The 19,302-nt window shown below is 36.7% G+C and overlaps 1 protein-coding gene across 5 annotated transcripts in view; it reads right to left on the bottom strand.

Moving 5' to 3' along the window:
* The window catches only part of GCFC2 (GC-rich sequence DNA-binding factor 2), a 59,384-nt gene that overhangs the window by 27,878 nt on the left and 12,204 nt on the right, over window positions 1-19,302 (bottom strand). For 2 of the 5 annotated variants that reach the window (XM_023732414.1, XM_023732416.1), the window contains exons 3-11: window positions 19,067-19,291; window positions 17,792-17,889; window positions 12,481-12,596; window positions 10,227-10,413; window positions 7,740-7,863; window positions 6,336-6,417; window positions 5,732-5,844; window positions 4,749-4,948; window positions 2,979-3,129 (exon numbers count right to left, since the gene is read on the bottom strand). In XM_023732414.1, the coding sequence (XP_023588182.1) occupies window positions 2,979-3,129; window positions 4,749-4,948; window positions 5,732-5,844; window positions 6,336-6,417; window positions 7,740-7,863; window positions 10,227-10,413; window positions 12,481-12,596; window positions 17,792-17,889; window positions 19,067-19,291 (1,296 nt within the window). Of the gene's footprint in view, window positions 1-2,978; window positions 3,130-4,748; window positions 4,949-5,731; window positions 5,845-6,335; window positions 6,418-7,739; window positions 7,864-8,688; window positions 9,388-10,226; window positions 10,414-12,480; window positions 12,597-17,791; window positions 17,890-19,066; window positions 19,292-19,302 lie in introns of those variants that run through there. The other 3 variants (XR_002824316.1, XM_023732425.1, XM_023732428.1) reach the window with 3 other exon arrangements.

Below are 19,302 nucleotides of genomic sequence, written 5' to 3'. Positions count from 1 at the left end.
TATTTTCACACACCTGCAATTTCCGTGCCTCTCTTGGGCTTTGTTGAACTTGCCTAAGTAGGCCACAAGCTCAGGTAAATCCATCTTGTCACTGAGTTTGTACCTACATTCATGCAGCTGAAATGTGGCTGGAGGAAAACACGCTTTAAATTCGTCACCATGAAACTCAAGTGAGCCCTTAAAGCTGCCCAGCAATCTTACTGGTTCCCTAGCCCATTCACTTTCCCCTCACCTAAATGATCATTTCGTACCTTTTCCTTCCTCCTTGCTCTCCCTCTCAGTTGGTGGACTGACTCTTCTAGATGACTATTTCACACATTCTCCTTTTTCCTCACTCTCACTCTCCACTGATCACTTCACTTCCTACTTTGATGAGAAAATAGAAGCAATCAGAAGCTCCACAAGCTCTAACCACAGCATCTACACATCTACCAGCTGTGCCCACATGCCCTAACTTGTCTCCTGTTCCCATGGCGGAAGCACCCATGCTCCTAGCTAAGGCCAACCATTTACTTGGGCATGAGATTCCAACCCCGTTGGCTTACTTGGAGACCCTACTCCAGCAACTCTCCCCTCTCACTTTGACAACATCATCTTCACTTCTACTGGATCTTTCCCATCAGCCTATAAACAAGCTACTATCTCTCTCATATGGAAAAAAAAAAAAAATCTCTCTTAGCCCTACTCCCCCTGCTTTAACCAAAGGCATTCTTGAGTTATCTCCTTCCTTTAATCACGAGAAACCTCAAAAAAAAAAAACAAACAAAAAAAAACCCACAAAACGAAACACACACTCACACAAAAAACCAACCAAACAAAAACATGTCTAAACTTGTACCCGCCAATCTCTCCTATTCCTTGAATTCCTTTCAATTAGGCCTTATCTCCTACTGTTCTAAGCAAACTGCTCTTATCAAGTCACAGATGACCTTCACATTGCAAAATCCAATGGTCAACTCTAGTCTTCATCTGACTTGACCTATCAGCAACAACTGCAACACCTAATCAGAGTTCTTTCCTCCTGGGAACACTTTCTTCACCTGCCTTCGTGGATACCACACTTCTCTGGCTTCCTGCCTACCTCTATGGTCTCCTTTATTGGCTGCCTGTCAGCTCTTAAACCTTTAAATGCTGGAGTATCCCAACTCAGGTCACACACTTTCTCTCCTATCTACACTCACTTCCTTAGTATTTACTGTTAGTCTTGTGGGTTTAAATATCATGTATATGCTGATGAATATCAAATTTCTATCTGTAGTCTGGACTTCCCCTTTCAGACTCCTGTATTTAACAGCCTACTTGACATACATCTCCATTTGGGAGACATCTCAAACTTCACATGTCCCAAACTGAGCTGACACACCTCCCTGCCCTAAACCTGCTCTTCTCAAAGACTTTTCCATTTCAGAAAATGGCAAATCTGTCCTTCCAGGTGCTCAGGCCAAATATCATGGAGTCATTCTATTCCTCTCATTCTCTCTTGACCCATAACTAATCCATTAGCAAATCTTGTTAGTGCTACCTTCACAGTATATACAGAATTCAACTACTTTTTACCACCTCTACTTTTAACATACTACCCCAAGACACTACCATCTGTTGCCTGGATTACTGCAAAAAGCTTCCTGACTGGTCTCCCTAGTGTCCATTCTCAACACAATAGGCAGAGTGATTCTGTTAAAATGTTAAGGTAGATCATGTCACTTCTCTGCTCAAGAGGGACAAAGGGGCTAAAAAATGTCGGGTGAGGTCTTATCAGGTAGCTGCTGGTGACCTTGGTTAGGCCAATTTCAGTGGTGTATGGAGACAGAAGCCAAATTACTTTAAAAACACATCAGCAACAGAACAGCCCTGCAGCCTCAGAGGCACTGCCTATCATCACATCAGTTAAGGGCTCTGTTACAGTGCAGTAAGACTGGGGCTTCTCAGGAATAATTTTTAGTCACCAAAAGTAAAAAGAAAGATAAAGTTATATGAAGTTAGCTATAGGAAAACTAAGAAACATATTATAAATTTAAGGAAGATTTGAATACTAATGAGGCTGGTTCTGAAATGGTTTTATTTAACTTATCAGAAAAACTCAGTTCTGTGATAACACCCACAGCGACAGAGGACACATAACCAAGGCATTAAAATAACTTGCTATAATACAGTTTCTGTGGATTCAAAATATTTCTTTCAATATAAAGGTACAATAAACAAATGTATAGCCAGTATTAAGTTCTCATAATGCTACTTATTTGTGGGACTGTTCAATTATAAGTATTTGGATTTTTCAGAATAGTATTTAAATGAGGCAAATATATTCTATACTATTATTAATTAAAAGTGCTAGTTAAAAGTGACAACTTTCTAGTACACCCCATGTCCCAAAACTGCACTGCAAGTTACATCAGGAAAAGCTTTAAAGTTTAATCAAGTTGGCTGAGGTGCAATATAAAGCTGGGTGACTCAGCTTTTAAAATAGACTTCTTTGGGTTTTGCTGTCAGAAATCCATTTTTGGTGACATGGTGAAACAGATACTCATCAAATACAATGTCAGGTAAAACAAGTGTCTTCAGACTTCAATGCTAAGTGCTTCTGACTGCCAGGGGCAGATGTGAGACAAATGTCATGATTTTTTTTTTAAAGAAAGGGAAAAGAAATAAAGAGCAGAAACATAAGGGGAGGAGGGAAGTTAAGGAAAAAAGGAAACGTGCAGTATGGATACGTGTGTGCCACTAACAAATGACTTAGGTGCCACAAAGCAATGCTAATGTCACGAATGCTAAAGGTTCAGAATATCAGCAGTTGGTAGCCACTCACACAAACAAGTGTTTATTAACCAGCCAAAATTATGATCTCTATTGATTTCTACTGCATATAACATTCCCATGTGTTCAAAAACTTCTGAAAAAAAAAATATGGGATGGCAACAGAAGCTAGTGATCTTATACTCTAAGATCAATTTAAATTTATCAAGGTTACAAAGAAATACCTGTAAGTCGAGGAATAATTGTTTTGTTGATGACAGCAGCCAAGATTTTTTTATCAGAACAATCTTCCTTCTTTGAATCTTCCACACTGCTATCCACAAATTCTTCTATAGATGTGAACCATGGCATTTGTTTCAAACCTATGGAATCCAGCTTACAAATAAAATTATACAGGTTATAAATGAATTCTTAAGTATTAGTTTATTTTAAAATAGTTAACCTTTTCAATAATCACCAGAGCTTTTCTAAGGCCCAAGAATAATTCCATATCTCAACACCATGCATGTGGCACTAGGCCAGGAAGGCATGACTAAGACAGGATGTCTAAACAATATAAGAAGCTGCACTGCATGCATTTCTTCATACAACAAATGCTCAGCAGGTGCCCACTATGTGCCAGGACCTTCAGAGCCTGCCACATGGCAAGTACTCTGTTAGGAGCAAAATACACATTTCTTAGAATGGCACTTGAAATATCCATGGAAATTGTTCACAAAAAATCATCTGCCTCGAGCAAAATTCACTTCTGGCTCCTCAATTTTTCATAAGCACAAATGTAATTTGCATGTGGTTTAGCTTACCAGGCAAACAGCAGCTGCCCAATTATTATTTGTTGAATGGATGAAGATCTCTGCTAGGCATAACAGAGTGCCCAATTCAGCTTGAATGATTAACACCTAGGCTGCAGCCTGATGAACTACCTAGCACAGTCTTAGGGATGCGCGTTGCTCCTGTACTGTGAGGACCATACGGCCCTCGGCCTAACAAAGCGCCAACAGGCCTGCATGACTAAGGCAGAGAAAGATAAAAGGACCTAGCTTCATCCTTCACATCACTAAATCTTTATCTTCAGCTCTCATCCCTTCCTAGAACTTCAATTTCTCATTTCTGTTTGCTTACTAGGCATATCTATGTAAATGTCCCACTGTCATTTAATTATCTATGAAGTGAAACTTCCATTAAAACCTTTTCTCTTTCTGGAAAGACCTCATTTCTATTAATCACCATTCTTCTAATAAACCAGAACCCAAACCCTGGGGTCATCTTTGGATTTGGAGGGTTAGGGTTATTGTCCACGTTTTACTGATTCTTATGTCCTAACATCTCCTATAATCAACCCTTCTCTCTCTTACCTTTGTCACTATCAAGCTATGTGAGGAATTAATCACCTTCAATTTGGACTACAGCAACAGCCTTTCAGAGTTTATCTCCACCTCTGATTTCCCTTCCCTTGAAGTTAGGTTATTGCTAGGGCTTCCTAAACATTGCTATTATCACGTCACTACTACTTTACCACGACAAGACTTCCCTTTCTCTCTTCCTGTTTTTAATCCTGCGCACTCTTTAAAGCCTCCTTCAAATTCCTCCTCCTCAGTACAGCTTTCCTAGTCAACTCTTTCCAATATGTCATTTCCAACTTCAAAACTTTCGGAACAAGGTTCCTAGGTCTAATTTACCCACAGAGACTGTAAAATTTTTAAGGTACAATACTATCTTATAGTTTTCTTGGGGGATCCCAAACTTAACACAGAAGAAGCTTAAAAAAAAGTTATTTGCTTTACTAATGTTTAGTGCCACTAAGACTTAAAAATCACTTGAGGACCAAGCAAAGAAGAATGTAGCCTAACGCACACATTTCCAGACTACTGCTCCAAAGCACTAATCATCAGCTCCCATTCTGTGGGGTAGGTATTTCATAGCTAACTGATCGCAAGAGAATTGAAGTGACTAATGTGATCAGTATTATTTTTTCATATGTTAAGCATAATTACCTTAAGAGGATTCCAATCAATCAACTGAATTCGTATTAGGGGATTTAAAAGCTTCGGTATGCATAAACTAATGAAAGCTTCATAATAAGAATCAGGAAACTTTTCTCGCCATTGCTGAAATTTCAACAAAATATTCTGAATGTTACAAAAATCATCATGCACGTCTTCAAAAATCTTCTTACAATCCTGTAAAATGTCATCTGTAAACAAAAAATGTTTCTTTACATTATACATTTTAAGTGTGAATTTTCAGTTTGCTTCCTTATGAACAGTCACATATGACTTTACACAATCAATTCAACTGAAAACTTCCTTTGCTAGTAACATACAAATCTGTTTTTATTAAACAACCACTTTGGTAATAGTAATGTCAACACTAATAACAAATACCACTTACTGAGCCCCTGCTATATGTCAAAGCATTACAAATACATTATCTCATTTCATCATCACAACTATCTGCCCTATAAGATAGGTGTTGCTATCCTATTTACAGGCAAAAAGAGAAACAAAACAAAACAAAACCCAGCAAATAACAAGAAGGCCAGATTTAGAGAGATCAAGGAATTTGCCTGAGATCACACAGAACAGAGCTGCTATTCAAATCTAAGTCTATTTGACTATGAAACCCACACTCTTTATACACATCTTACTGTCAGATAATGATAAAAATGGTTCCAGTAAATTCAGTTGTTTTAAATTAAAAATAATTATATAGAGAGTGTGTGGTGCTTAAATAAAATCAGAAAGGCTGAAGGAAAAACCCATAAAGATGCAGAAATACAACACTCCTTCCCTGTTTTATCCTATTTTTTCCAGAGGCAGCAAATGAGTCTTAAAGGAAAAGATGTTTCCTTTTTCCTGAATTTTCCGAACTGTTTTATATACTTTACGTGTTTGAGGATAAAAACAGAAATACAACAAAGCATTTCCCACGATTTAAATACTTTGAATCAAGACACATTAGAAACTTGGTAACTGACCTTGGCTTTTTTGGAAGTCAGTCATTTCTGCTGAAGGCAGTTCATCATCACTAGATGTTCCTTCCTCATGACTACAGTTCGCAGAAAGCACCCTTGCCTGTCTTCTTCGTGCCCTACAATTTACAATAAACCAAAAATGAATTAAAAGCAAATAGCTCTTGTTGAAAAACAACAAAAAGTAAAACTAAAGTCAAAATGCCCAGAAGTACAACCATCATATTAGCACAGAGGTTCACATTAATATTTTTGAAATCTTAGCAGCATTAGTCTGAATTGGTAGTTCTCCTTCTTTTCCCTTCTCCTAAGACATTCCCATTTAGGATATTCCCATGGGTTAATCAGAATTTAAAGATGGCTTCCTAGGACTGGCTTCTAGTTATGAGCAATTCTCAGCCTGATACATCTCATTTTATCCATTCCTTTCAAATGATCCAAATACACGAGTACGTCTTTAAGCTTCTAGGGTTGAGGACTATTTAACTACATTTTGGTTTTATATTATTCTCATAAATTAATATGACAGGTTAATTATACCACATGGCTAGTTACACTTCAGTAGTGAAGAACACTTGCTCAATGATGTCACAGCTCTTTATATAGCTACCTTCGAGATTCCATCTCTTCTAAAATCCATTGTGTTTTTTCATCTATAGCCAAGCTTCCATTTGTTGATGTCTCAGCCTTGCCTGTTAATGAATAAAACTGATTTCATACTCCAAGTTCTCTAAAAAAGTAAAGTGAAATACTATAAAAACAAAAGTAATATCATGTATGTATATACCCGCTGCCGTGGAGTCGATTCTGACTCATAGTGACCCTATAGGACAGAGCAGAACTGCCCCATACTGTTTCCAAGGAGCACCTTGGTGGATTCGAACTGCCGACCTTTCGGTTAGCAACCATAGCTCTTAACCACTACAACACAAGGGTTTTCATATGCACATATAAACATATTCACAAATAATATGTTAAACTGCATATGTCATTATGCAATGTTAACTCCCTGTTACAACGTTAACAGGTTTCAAGTCCGGCTTGCCTAAGAAAATGTACTGTGGCTGCTGAATATAGTTCAGCACCTGAAAATAACAAAACTCTACCGTGAAGTTTCCTTCCTACAAAATTTTTTTCAGTAGTTTTCACCAATTTTTTTCTGTCCCTGTAGCCAGATGCTGAAAATTTGTATGACCAATATGTTATTCATATTACTTCCTATTTTAACAACAACAAAAATCAAACCCACTGCTGTCGACTCGAGTCTGACTCATAGCAACCCTATAGGGCAGAGTAGAACTGCCCCATAGGGTTTCCTCGGCTGAAATCTTTATGGAAGCAGACTGGTACATCTTTCTCACATGGACTGGCTGGTGGGTTTGAACCACTGACATTTTGGTTAACAGCTGAGAGCTTAATCACTGTGCCACCAGGGCTCCTTCCTATTTTAACATATACACATAATTTATGACCAACAAAATGCCGAATGGTTGAAAGTCACTCTGCCTGTATTGGTTATTTGGTTATGGTCTCATCTCTTTCACTATCCCTTGGCAATACTTTACCCAAAAGAAGACATCTCTGAAAAACACAAAACCAGTGTGAGAACCACAAGGAAGCATCCAAGTCTTACACGAGACCTTACAGATGTATCTATACTGAAACCTATCCGCTCTGTGGAAGTGTCTGGAAACTTTATAAAGTTAGGTCTCTGACACAGCAGTCTATAGATTTATGTGAACTATCTCAAAATAATCATTAACCATACAAATATTTTGTCTCAAATACTAAATAATTAGAAGTTACAATTTTTCATTTTCAGTCTTAGAATTAATTTAGGATACTTCGAACCCTCAGCTCTAAATGTTTTGGGTTTTTGGAAGGGGGTGGGTGAAAGGTTAGGGGAAAAATATGCAAAAAGCATTTTTTATAGCAGGAGTAAAAATTTTTTAATCTCCAGATGATAATTTAACTTAAAGAATACTAAATCATATTGAACATGAAAAATACTAACGTGATAACTGCTGTAAATACGTTGATTCATGTTTTAATTCATCTTGCCTGCGTTTCATAAAGGTCATGGCTCGTTTTAAACGGAGTGCATGCATGGATGATTCTATTTCTTGAATGCTGATAATCTGAAATACATACATAAGTAATATTTTTCAGGTCATGAAAAATGAATTACATACGAGCATGAAAAAGGATGGCGCAGAACTGGGTAGTGTTTCTGTTGTACACAGGGTTGCTATGAGTCGTAACCGACTCGACGGTACCTAACAACAACATAAAAAAAGTAATATTCAGGAAAAAAAAATATATATGTATAGGGGCAGCCTTGGTGGCGCAGTGGTTAAGAGCTGGGCTGCAAACCGAGAGGTCAGCAGTTCAAATCTACCAGCCACTCCCTGGAAACCCTATGGGGCAGTTCTACTCTGTCCTGTAGGGTCAGTATGAGTTAGAACTGACTTGACGGCAACGGGTTTTTTTTTTTGGTTTTATATATACGGGGAGCTCTGGTGGCACAGTGGTTAAAGTCCTAGGCTGCTAACCAGAAGTTTGGTAGTTTGAACCCACCAGATGCTCTGCAGGAGAAAGATGTGGCAGTCTGCTTCGTAAAGATTTAGGGCCTTGGAAACCCTATGGGGCAGTTCTACTATGTCCTGTAGGGTCAGTATGAGTTGGAATTGACTCAACAGCAGTGGGTTTCGTTTTTTGGTTTTATATATGTGTGTGTGTGTGTGTGTGTGTGTGTACACACACACATATATACACACACACGTATATATGTGTGTGTGTGTGTACACACACACACATATATACACACACACGTATATATACATGGGGCCCTGGTGGTGCAGTGGTTAACAGCTATGGCTACAAACCAAAAGGTTCGCAGTTCAAATCCACCAGCAGCTCCCTGGAACCTCTATGGGGCAGTTCTACTCTGTCCTATAGGGTCGCTATGAGTTGGAATTGACTTGATGGCAATGGGTTTGATTTTTATATATATGTGTGTATGTGTGTGTTTAACTCTCATATAAAGAAACATCTTCAATACTATCACATCTCAATTATAAAACATAGTGAGCAACAAACCTAGCTGCCAATACTTTCAATATTAAGAAACAGGAAATCAACTTACAGTACTGGAACAGCTATACATGTCATAAATACTGAAACCCGATGAGACAGAGCCAGGGTCAGGGAGGGAGTAGCCTTACATAAGAGGAATGATTCATCTTCCTCTGAGATAGGACTGTAGGAGGAAACGATGGGTGCAGCTATCACTCATAAGCTGAGAGGACTGACTGGAGGGGGCACTTGAGGAAACTGGGGAAGTTAGAACCATTAGAGAATAGAGAGATCTAATCAGAGACAGGTAAGCACGTGGTGGGGGCAGAAAGAGGGACCTGGTATTTCTACACTTTTTGGGTAACAATTCCTCCCACGCCCATGATGTTCTACAGCTGAGGCTAAGGATTACATTAATGTGCAGGCTGACAAGATTTTAACAGTGTAATTCACCTCAAGGATGAATTAAAAAAGGAAATTACATTGTAATAAATACTTCAGAACTACCTACCAAGTGATATTAGAAGGTAGCCAATTTAAACCAACAATAGAGGAGAAAGCATCCGATTGTTTGGCAACATTTAAATCTGAATAAAAATATGGAGAGTATAACACTTTAAAAATGGTTAGTCTACTTATAAAAAAAGGAAAAAAAGACAAATGAAGACCCCAATGGAAGGACTTCATTTTTGTTTTGTGTAAAACAAAAACAGAAACTATAAAGGGAAAGATGGATAAATCTGGTAACATAAAAATTTCAAAATGTCTAATGTCAAAAAACCATCACGAACAAAATCAAAAGACCAAACAAACTGAAAGTTTACCTATATCAAATTAGATAAAGTATTAAAAATCTTTAAGCTATAAAAAAAGGTTCATCGAATAAGTTAAAAAAAAAAAAAAAAAGAAAAAATCCTTAACAAGAATCAAAAAGATAACAATGCAAAAGTGATGAACAAATAAGTCACAAGAGAAACTGCAGACAGCTAATAAAACAAAGGGTTTGTCTGACATCAAAACAATCTATACAAACAAAACCTCTTTTTAAAAAATTTAGTAAATTAATAAAATAAAACTGACACAATCTTTCTGGAGGACAATTTGCCAATATGTTTTATAAGCCTTAAAAATATTCCAACAGTACTTAATAATTCACTTTCTAGGGATTTTTCTTATAAACGTGAAATTTTATATACAAAAATTACATACAAAATTGTATACAGTGTTACTTATAATAGCAACATAACTGCAAAAAACCCAAATGTCCATCATTAGGGGAATACTTAATATCATAATATGTCAAAAATGTGTAGGGGGAAAAAATAGAAGAAAGTATTTAGTTTTGCAGTTTAGACATTTTTTAAACCACATGGTAAAGGGGATTGTCTAGAAATAGAAAATAATATAAATATTTATAGTCATGTACCTTTTCATTAAGACAGTCAATTAAATTTTCCACATAAATTTTCATGCTTTTATAGAATCTATAATTTAGAGCTTGATTTGATGAATTCTCTAGGTTCTGGATCGTACTCTTTGAGCTCTTGACATCTTGTATGTATTTTTCATATTCCCTCAGGTGTGAACGGTGAGTATCTTGTAACAACGTTAATCTAAACAAACAAAATAAAAATAAACTCTGCTTTATTCTTCTAATTTTAATTGCTACTATAATAAGCAGCAATCTAATGGAATTTTTTTCAAAGCTCCTGTAAGAAGACCACCAAGAAAACTGCTGATTATATAAACGTGGGTTTATGAGACTTGCTGAGCAAAGGAGAGCATCACACGGAAAGGGGTCTCAAAAGGAGAAAGGTAGTAAAGGGCACTTGTAAGTATTTAGGGGCTGGAGTTAGTCAGGGTAGTTTTAGAGTAGAAGCTACTAACTGTTGTGTAGGCTGGGACTGATCACAATTTGTAAACTACGTGAGTTGCTAGAACAATCAATGTCCTTGTATCTGAAACAAGACTTGGTCTGTGGTCTGTTTTGGAATAACGGGATCTGAATGAGCTGGTATTAGAACCATGAGTATGTTATGGTTTAGTACAATGTATCTGTTTCACAATTTATGGTTTTTGTTTTATTTGTTGTTAAATCTAATACTCCTTAAGGAGCATTCTATTTCTTCTGTTGCTACTATAGGCCCTATATGTCCCTCTACTGATGTTAAGACAGCTCTCTTTTTTTCCAGCTCTTGTGAGTATTACATGTACCAACTGTTATTACATGAAAAACAGTCAACTACAATTTATCTTTTTAAAATTCAGTTACCCCTTACGTATATGTGGCAATGGAGGAATAAGAAACAGTTTCTTTGAAAACATCTGAAATGCATTTTCCACTAATATTTGACTATATGAATCTGTTAAGATAAAACAAGGTGGGCTGGTAGTTTGCCAACACCCTAGAATACAGAGATAACAATATCTTATAGTTTGGTACACCTAAAGATTTTCAAATATTTATGTCACTACAAAATGTTAGAAAACATCCCTTTCAGCATCAAATCTTATTTAAATGAACAACAGCAAATATATTTTAGTTGCAAAATAATTAAGGAATGAAGCTACTTTAAAGCTGATTTATAGAAAAGATACTGTGGAAAAGAATTTTGAACTTATTTTCAGGTATTAGAAAAAATATATATTGACATGCAATGAAATGTTCTTTATGAATACTTGCTTTGGCAGGAGACTCAAACTCTCTCCCTGTATCAAACTGTTATAGGACTAATTAGACTTCTACCATTATACATGTTCTTTCATATACCTAAAGATACACGCTAGATCCTGAGCAGTACAATAGAAAATGTAAATATTTAAAATAATCTATGATAGGCTTGCTTTGTTTTTAGCAAAAATGCCATTTATACTAAGTTTAATACTATCTATTTAAGAGATAAGTATTAATAATAGTAGAATAAAAGACAACAATGCCAAAGGAGCCCTGGTTAAGCACTTGGCTGCTGCTAACCAAAAGGTTGGCGGTTCAAACTAACCCTGAGGCTCAGCAGGAAAAAGAACTGGTAATCTGCTTCCGTAAAGATTACAGCCTAGGAAACCATATGGGGCAGTACTACTCCATCACATGGGGTCACTATGAGTCCAAATAGGCTCGACGGCACTCAACAATAACAAAGTAAGAAAAGACAGCTGTGTTTCAGAAAGGCAATCTGTATCAAGAGTCATAAAAATATGCATAACCACTGCCAAGGTCAACCTCCTGGGGGGATTTAAGAAATTATTTAAGAGACTAAAACACCTACAGGAACAAAATGTTCACTATCTGTAGCATTATGTATAATTGAGAAAACTTCAAAATCAAAATATCTAACAGATAAGTACTCAAGTAAATTATGATATATCAACTATATGGACAAACATGGTATTTTTAAAAAATTAAAGGGTATTTAACAATGCATAAAAAGGACTATGACCATGTTAAAAGAAGCAGAATGTTATGATTACTGATTTTAACTAGGTAATACGTATCTATTATAAAGACTAAAAATACATATACAAAATGAAATTAATATTAGTGTGCTAACACAGGAGAAGCTATTTTTTTCCTATGAACCCATTTATTATTTATATTTAAGAATTAAAAAAGAATACATTGCTAATTTGTTTTACTATTAAATGTCTAGGACAAATTTAATTTCAAAATGAATGTTACTTACCTAGTATTTAATTGCCTCTTTATAACTTCTAAATTTACTGGTTGAAATGAAATGGAAGTATCAAACTTCTTCACTTTTTGAGATTCACTGCTGTGAGAAAGGTCGATGTCTCTTCCCTAGAAATAATACGAAAATTTATGTATTTTTAAAACATTTAATTTACCTTACAAATGTTAATAGCATGAAACTGACTACGTACTCCAAGGTCCCTGCCAGCTTGAAAATTTCACGCCAATGCAACTCTTCGGAAACCCTCCTGGCATAGTGGTTATGAGTTCGGCTGCTAACCAAAAGCTGAGCAGTTTGAATCTACCAGGTGCTCCTTGGAAACCCCATGAGGCAGTTCTACTCTGTCCTATAGGGTCGCTATGAATCGGAATCAACTTGACAGCAATGGGTATTTTTGAGGGGGGCTTATGCAACTCTTCATAAAAACAAAATGTTTTAAAAAATGTTTTTTAAAAACTTCACCGTTTTAAAATTTAGAACTTTAAATTCACTGTTGTTGTTAGGTGCTGTCGAGTCAGTTCTGACTCATAGCAACCCTATACAAAAGAACGAAACACTGCAATCCTGCACCATCCTCACAGTTGTTGCTATGTTTGAGCCTATGGCTGCAGTCACTCCTGATAACATGTCCCAAGGATGTGAGGCAAAGTCTCACCATCCTGGCTTCTAAGGAGCATTCTGGCTGTACTTCTTCCAAGACAGACTTCTTCATTCTTCTGGTGGTCCATTGTATATTCAATATTCTTCATCAACACCATAACTCAAAGGCTTCAATTCTTCTTTGGCCTTCCTTACTCATGTCCAGCTTTCGCATGCATATGAGGTGACTGAAAACATCACGGCTTGGGTCAGGCGCACCTTGGTCCTCAAAGTGACATCTTTACCTTTCAACACCTTATAGAAAGGGCTTTTGCAGCAGATTTGCCCAGTGCAATGTATCGTTTGATTTCTTGACTGCTGCTTCATGGGCACTGATTATGGATCCACGTAAAATGAAATCCTTGACAACTTCAATACTGTCTCTGTTTATCACGATGTTGCTTATTTGTCCAGTTGTGGGGATTTTTGTTTTCTTTATGTTGAAGGCTGTGGTCTTTGATCTTCATCAGTAAGTGCTTCAAGTCCTCCTCGCCTTCAGCAAGCAAGGTTGTGTCATCTGCATATCACAGGTTGTTAACAAGACTTCCACCAACACTGATGCCGTGTTCCTCTTCATATAGTTCGGCTTCTTGGATTATTTGCTCAGCATACAGGATGAATAAGTATGGTGAAAGGATACAACACTGATGCATGCCTTTCCTGATTTTAAACCACACAGTATGCCCTTGTTCTGTTCGAACGACTGCCTCTTGGTCTATGTACAGATACCACGCGAGCACAATGAAGTGTTCTGGAACTCCCATTTTTCACGATGTTATCCATAATTTGTTATAATCTACACAGTCAAATGCCTTTGCATGGTCAATAAAACACATGTAAACATCTTTCTGGTATTCTCACATCAGCAATGACATCCCTCATTCCAGGTCCTCTTCTGAATCAGGCTTGAATTTCTGGAAGTTCCCTGTCGATGTACTGCTACAACTGTTTTGATAATTTCTGCATTTTGTTGGATAACTTTTCTTTGGAGTGGGCAAATATGGATCTCTTCCAGTCAGTTGTCCAGGTAACTGACTTGCAAATTTCTTGGCATAGACAAGTGAGCACCTCCAGCTCTGCATCCATTTGTTGAAACATCTCAGTTGGTTTTCCTTCAATTCCTGAAGCCTTGTTTTTCACCAACGCCTTCAGTGCAGCTTGGACTTCTTCTCTCAATACCATCAGTTCTTGATCACCTCCTGAAATGGGTGAACGTCAACCAATTCTTTTTGTTGCAGTGACTCTGTGTATTTCTTCCATCTTCTTTTGATGCTTCCTGCATTGTTCAATATTTTGCCCATAGAACCCTTCAAAATTGCAACTTGAGGCTTAAATTTTTATTCAATTCTTTCAGCTTGAGAAATGACGAGCGTGTTCATCTCTTTTGGTTTTGTAACTCCAGCTCTCTGCACATTATAATACTTTACTTTGTCTTCTCGAGACGCCCTTTGAAATCTTCTGTTCAGCTCTTTTACTTTATCATTTCTTCCATTCACTCTAGCTATGCTAGATGTCATCCCATAACTGATTTGGTCTTTTGTCATTAGTGTTCAATGCATCAAATCTATTCTTGAGATGGTCTCTAAATTCAGGTGGGATATACTCAAGTTTGTATTTTGGTTCTCCTGGACTTGCTCTAATCTTCTTCAGCTTCAACTTGAACTTGCATATAATCAATTGATAGTTTATTCCGCAGTTGGCCCCTGGCCTTGTTCTGATAATATTGAGCTCTTCCATCATTTCTTTCCACAGATGTAGTCGATTTGATTTCTGTGTTTTCAATCTGGTGAGGTCCACGTGTACAGTCGCTGTTTATGTTGTTAAAAAAAGGTATTTCAATGAATAAGTCGCTGGTCTTGCAAAATTCTACCATAATACACATATAAGAGGCAAATTACAAAATCTTATATTTTCACAAATGCTTGGTTCTCAAAGTTTTTAAACCTAGTTTGGTTTACAGTGTAATGTAATCTTAAAAAGTCATGTAGTTTTTGAAGAATCAACAGTCCTTGGCGAATATTACCTTGGGTGGTAGACACAGCTGTCTGGCTAAACAAACACCTATTTTCCAAAAGCTAAATACTAGTTTTCCATGATACATGTAGTCATAAATTCATTCTGGTCAATGAAAAGTAAATGGAAGTCTACTGGAGGGTTTCTAGATAAAGCTTTTACTTTCGTTTAAGCCACTGTTATTTGAGTTTTCTGTTACTTGCAGAGGAACACATTCCTAACTAACACTTCTTGTAACATGGTATATTTCACATTACTGTTCTCTCCCTAATGACAGCCCACCACCATCATGTTTAGAATGTTCAAAAGGTCCTGGAGAACCTCTGTTTAGACAAAGACATGTAAAGAAGTGCATCAGATATTCAGCCAACTCATTGGTTTAACTATTCTTTTTATATTTTTAAATATATAAAGTATCATCATTTCTCACCTCAACTTGCTAAGTCTCCCATCCAGCTCCAATCGTATCTGAAAATCCCCAAACTAATCAGACTATTTCAAACCTTTATGCTTTTAGTCCTGATACTTTCATCTCAAACTCCTCACATCATAAACATTTTTCAAAGACCCATTCAAATATCACCACTTTGGCAGAAGATTTTCCAAGTCTCTCCACGCACCCTCTCCTATAAAACAGACCACTCATTTGCTCCTTTATGCCATCTCAGGAACTGTCAGAGAACCTGTTAACATTACGCTATACTTATTTTGTTTAGCTGCCTCTCCCCCGGCAAAGACTGTATATTTCAATGCCTATCACCATAAGTGGCTGTAGTGGGCCGAATGGTGGCCTTCATAAAGATATGTCTACATCCTAATCCCCAGAACCTGTGAATATTACCTTATATGGCAAAAGATGCGATTAAGTTAAGAATCTTGGGAGGAGAAGCTTATCCTGGATCATCCAGGTTGTACTAAATGCAATTATATGTATTCTTAAAAGAGGGAGGTAGAGAGAGCTTTGGGACAGAAGAGGAGGAGACAATGAGAAGACAGAGGAGAGACAGATGTGGCCACAAGCCAAGGAATGCCAATAGCCACCAGCACTAAAAGAGGCAAGGAACAGATTCTCCTTAAGAGCCTTCAAAAGGACTATGATCCTGTTGAGACCTTCGTTTTGGACTTCTGGCTTCCAGAACTACGAGAGAATAAATTTCTGTTGTTTTAAGTCACCAAGTTTGTTACAGTAGCCACAGGAAACTAATACGGTAGCATATACCAGGATCTTCAATAAATGAATCCATGAATGCACTCATACTAGTAATGAAAAATTCATATCAAATAAGCTTGCGATTACAGTTTCACCAATTAAACTTGCACCTAAAGGCAAGATTGTGGTGAAACATTCCAATAATATCAATGGCATTATAGACTGATCTAAGTTTCTTTAGGAAGCATTAGAGAAACATGTATTAACTGTTGTAAAATATGTTCATTGTCTTTAATTAGTAGTACCATGCTTGGCAGTTATCCTAAAGTAATAGCTCAAAAACACATCTGAACAAAAGAAAGAAAAGGAGGCAAGGAGGGAGAAAAGATAATAAAATGTTAAATGATTTTATTAACAAGGAAGAAAAATCAGATTAGAAATAATCCAAAATGGTCACTAAGAGGACGGATGGTTAAGAAAATGATGATTCACTGATTCCAATGAATATTATGAAGTATTAGAAATTAGTTGTTACTATAACTATGTAAAACCAGGAATATGTCAAGTAAAGAAATCTGAATTAAAATGAACACACACTATGGTTTCTAAACTGTCTACCAAGGCATCCCCGTGAACTCAAAGTGTGCTGTGGGATATTTTAAATTTTTTAGGGAAACAACAATACTCAACATTTGTTGGACTACTAGTTCTAATTAGTTCAAAGTTACAACATTAGATTGTACTACCTTTCTTTTGATAAAGTCATATTTGTGAAGCTAGGATTTTGGCAGATGCTAAAGTAGAGGGTCAGCAAAAAAGAGGAAGACCCTCAATGAGATGGACACAGTGGCTCCAACAATGGACTCAAGCATAACAACAATTGTGAGGACGGTGCAGGACCAGGCAGTGTTTCGTTCTGTTTCGTTCTGTTGTACACAGGGTTGCTGTGAGCTGGAACCAATTTGATGACACCTAACAAAAACAACATGATAAAAAGCCAAGTACAGTATGAAAATCAATGCATAACAGGAAATGAGGCGGGCAGTGTCCAATCTGATTCCAAGGTTTGAGAAGTCACGCAGTGTCCAATAAGAGCACTTATTCCATTTGAAGTAATTGTGGTTATTTAAAACAAAAATTAAAAAAAATTTTCTTTAACTTTATTGTTGTTGTTGCTAGGTGCTCTCAAGTTGGTTCCGACTCACATCTGTATTATTTTACCTAAATGGCTACTAAGTTATTATGACATAAATCTTATTAAATTACTTGGACCTAACTATTCAATAGTGTCGCTATGAGTCAGAATCAACTTGATGGCAGTGGATTTTCCGTTAACTATTTACTAAATGGAATTGTTTGTATTTTTTTTGGCCTAGGGGCACGATGATAAAATTAGCAAGCTACTAAGGCTCCAAGAACGAGAAAGTTTGGGAACCTTCAACTTATTTGTTATGGCAGTCACAGGAAACTAATACAGATGGCATTAAAAAAAACTATTACCTCCATCATTTTAACTGCTTTCCTCATTTGCTGCTGTTCCCAAATATCTTGATTTTCATCTTCCTGACTTTCTTCACTTGTTTCTTCATTTCTGGTTGCTATCAAAAAAAAAAAAAAGTTCACGTATAAACAATCAATAGTTCTCCATTTCATTACCAGCAGCTAATATTTTTGGGGCTTATAATATGCAGCATTAGTAGCACTTTACATGTATTGCCATATTTTTACACAAATAACACGCCTTCTACGTCTGTTTGCCAACCGTGTCCTCCCCATGAGGTATTTTCATAGGCGCTGCTATGCCAATTTTTTTTTTTTTTACATGCTGCTGTTAAAAAAAAAAATTAGCATAGCACACTTACATGCTGCTGTAAAAAAAACTAGCACAGTGCACTTACAAAATCATCTCGCAAGAGGAGGGTGCAGTTGACAAACAAATGTAGAAGGCGTGTGTTATCTGTGTAAAATACGGTAACTTATCTATCCTTCAGAATAATCCTGGGGAAAAGGTGCTATTATTACCCTCACTTATGAAATGAGAAAATTCAGAAACTGGGAGGTTGAATAACTTGTCTGAGGACCATGCTGAAGCTGGGAACTGAATTCAGTGATCTGATTCCAGCCCCTGTACTCTTCTCACCAAATTGTCCCATTCAACACACTACAGACCTATATATGGAAAACACTTAGAAAGAATTAAATGCTTGGTTTCACCTATCAGAGAATGCTCAATCCCTACCCAAGAATCCAAACATTTATAAACAACTTCTGGGTTATAAGGAAAGAAAATTCTCATTCTGAAACAGTACTATTTAAAGTTATAAAAACCCTGGTAAAAAGCGTATTATTGTTTATAAATGAGAAATGTGGAAATAGTTCCTTGAGACTTAAGGATTATTGACGGAGGAAATTTTTTTAGTGGAGTAGGAAAGATTTTAACACATAACACCTAAATTCTCTGTAGATGTTTCTATGTTTTTTAAAAAAAAATCTTTATAAGGTAACAATGATGGTTTTCAAAGTTTCAAAAAGAAGCCACAACTTACACAATGTATTTCTTTAACTTGTCAAATAGTCAGGCAACAGTAAACAATATTACACATACCCACAGACATGACTTGTAGAGGTCATAATGTCAAATTGATATTAAATAAAAATCACATCAACACACCTTCGCAATATGACACTAATCTATGCTTCTATGGGGATTGTATCACAATATGATATTCTAATAAAAATGACTTAATCTTTATGTACTGATAAATAAATACGTACTTGTTTCTTCAGCCATTCTCTGTCTAAGTGTTTGAAGCTTTAGGGTAAACGGTATTCTTTCCTCATGGTCATCAGGTTCACTCTCAGGATCTTCATCACTGTTTTTCTTTACACCACAGATGGTGGAGGTCTGTTTTACATCCAAAGAAATATAGTCTTCCTGGGTCCTGGCCAGTTCACGTTTTCTGCGGGCTGCCTGAATGAAAGTTGCATCAGGGATCCTAGCTGATTGAAAC

This window comes from Trichechus manatus, unplaced genomic scaffold (assembly GCF_000243295.1).
Source record: "Trichechus manatus latirostris isolate Lorelei unplaced genomic scaffold, TriManLat1.0 scaffold00004, whole genome shotgun sequence".
In the NCBI taxonomy this organism is placed as follows: Eukaryota; Metazoa; Chordata; class Mammalia; order Sirenia; family Trichechidae; genus Trichechus; species Trichechus manatus.
This window is presented reverse-complemented; position numbering and strand designations above follow the sequence as displayed.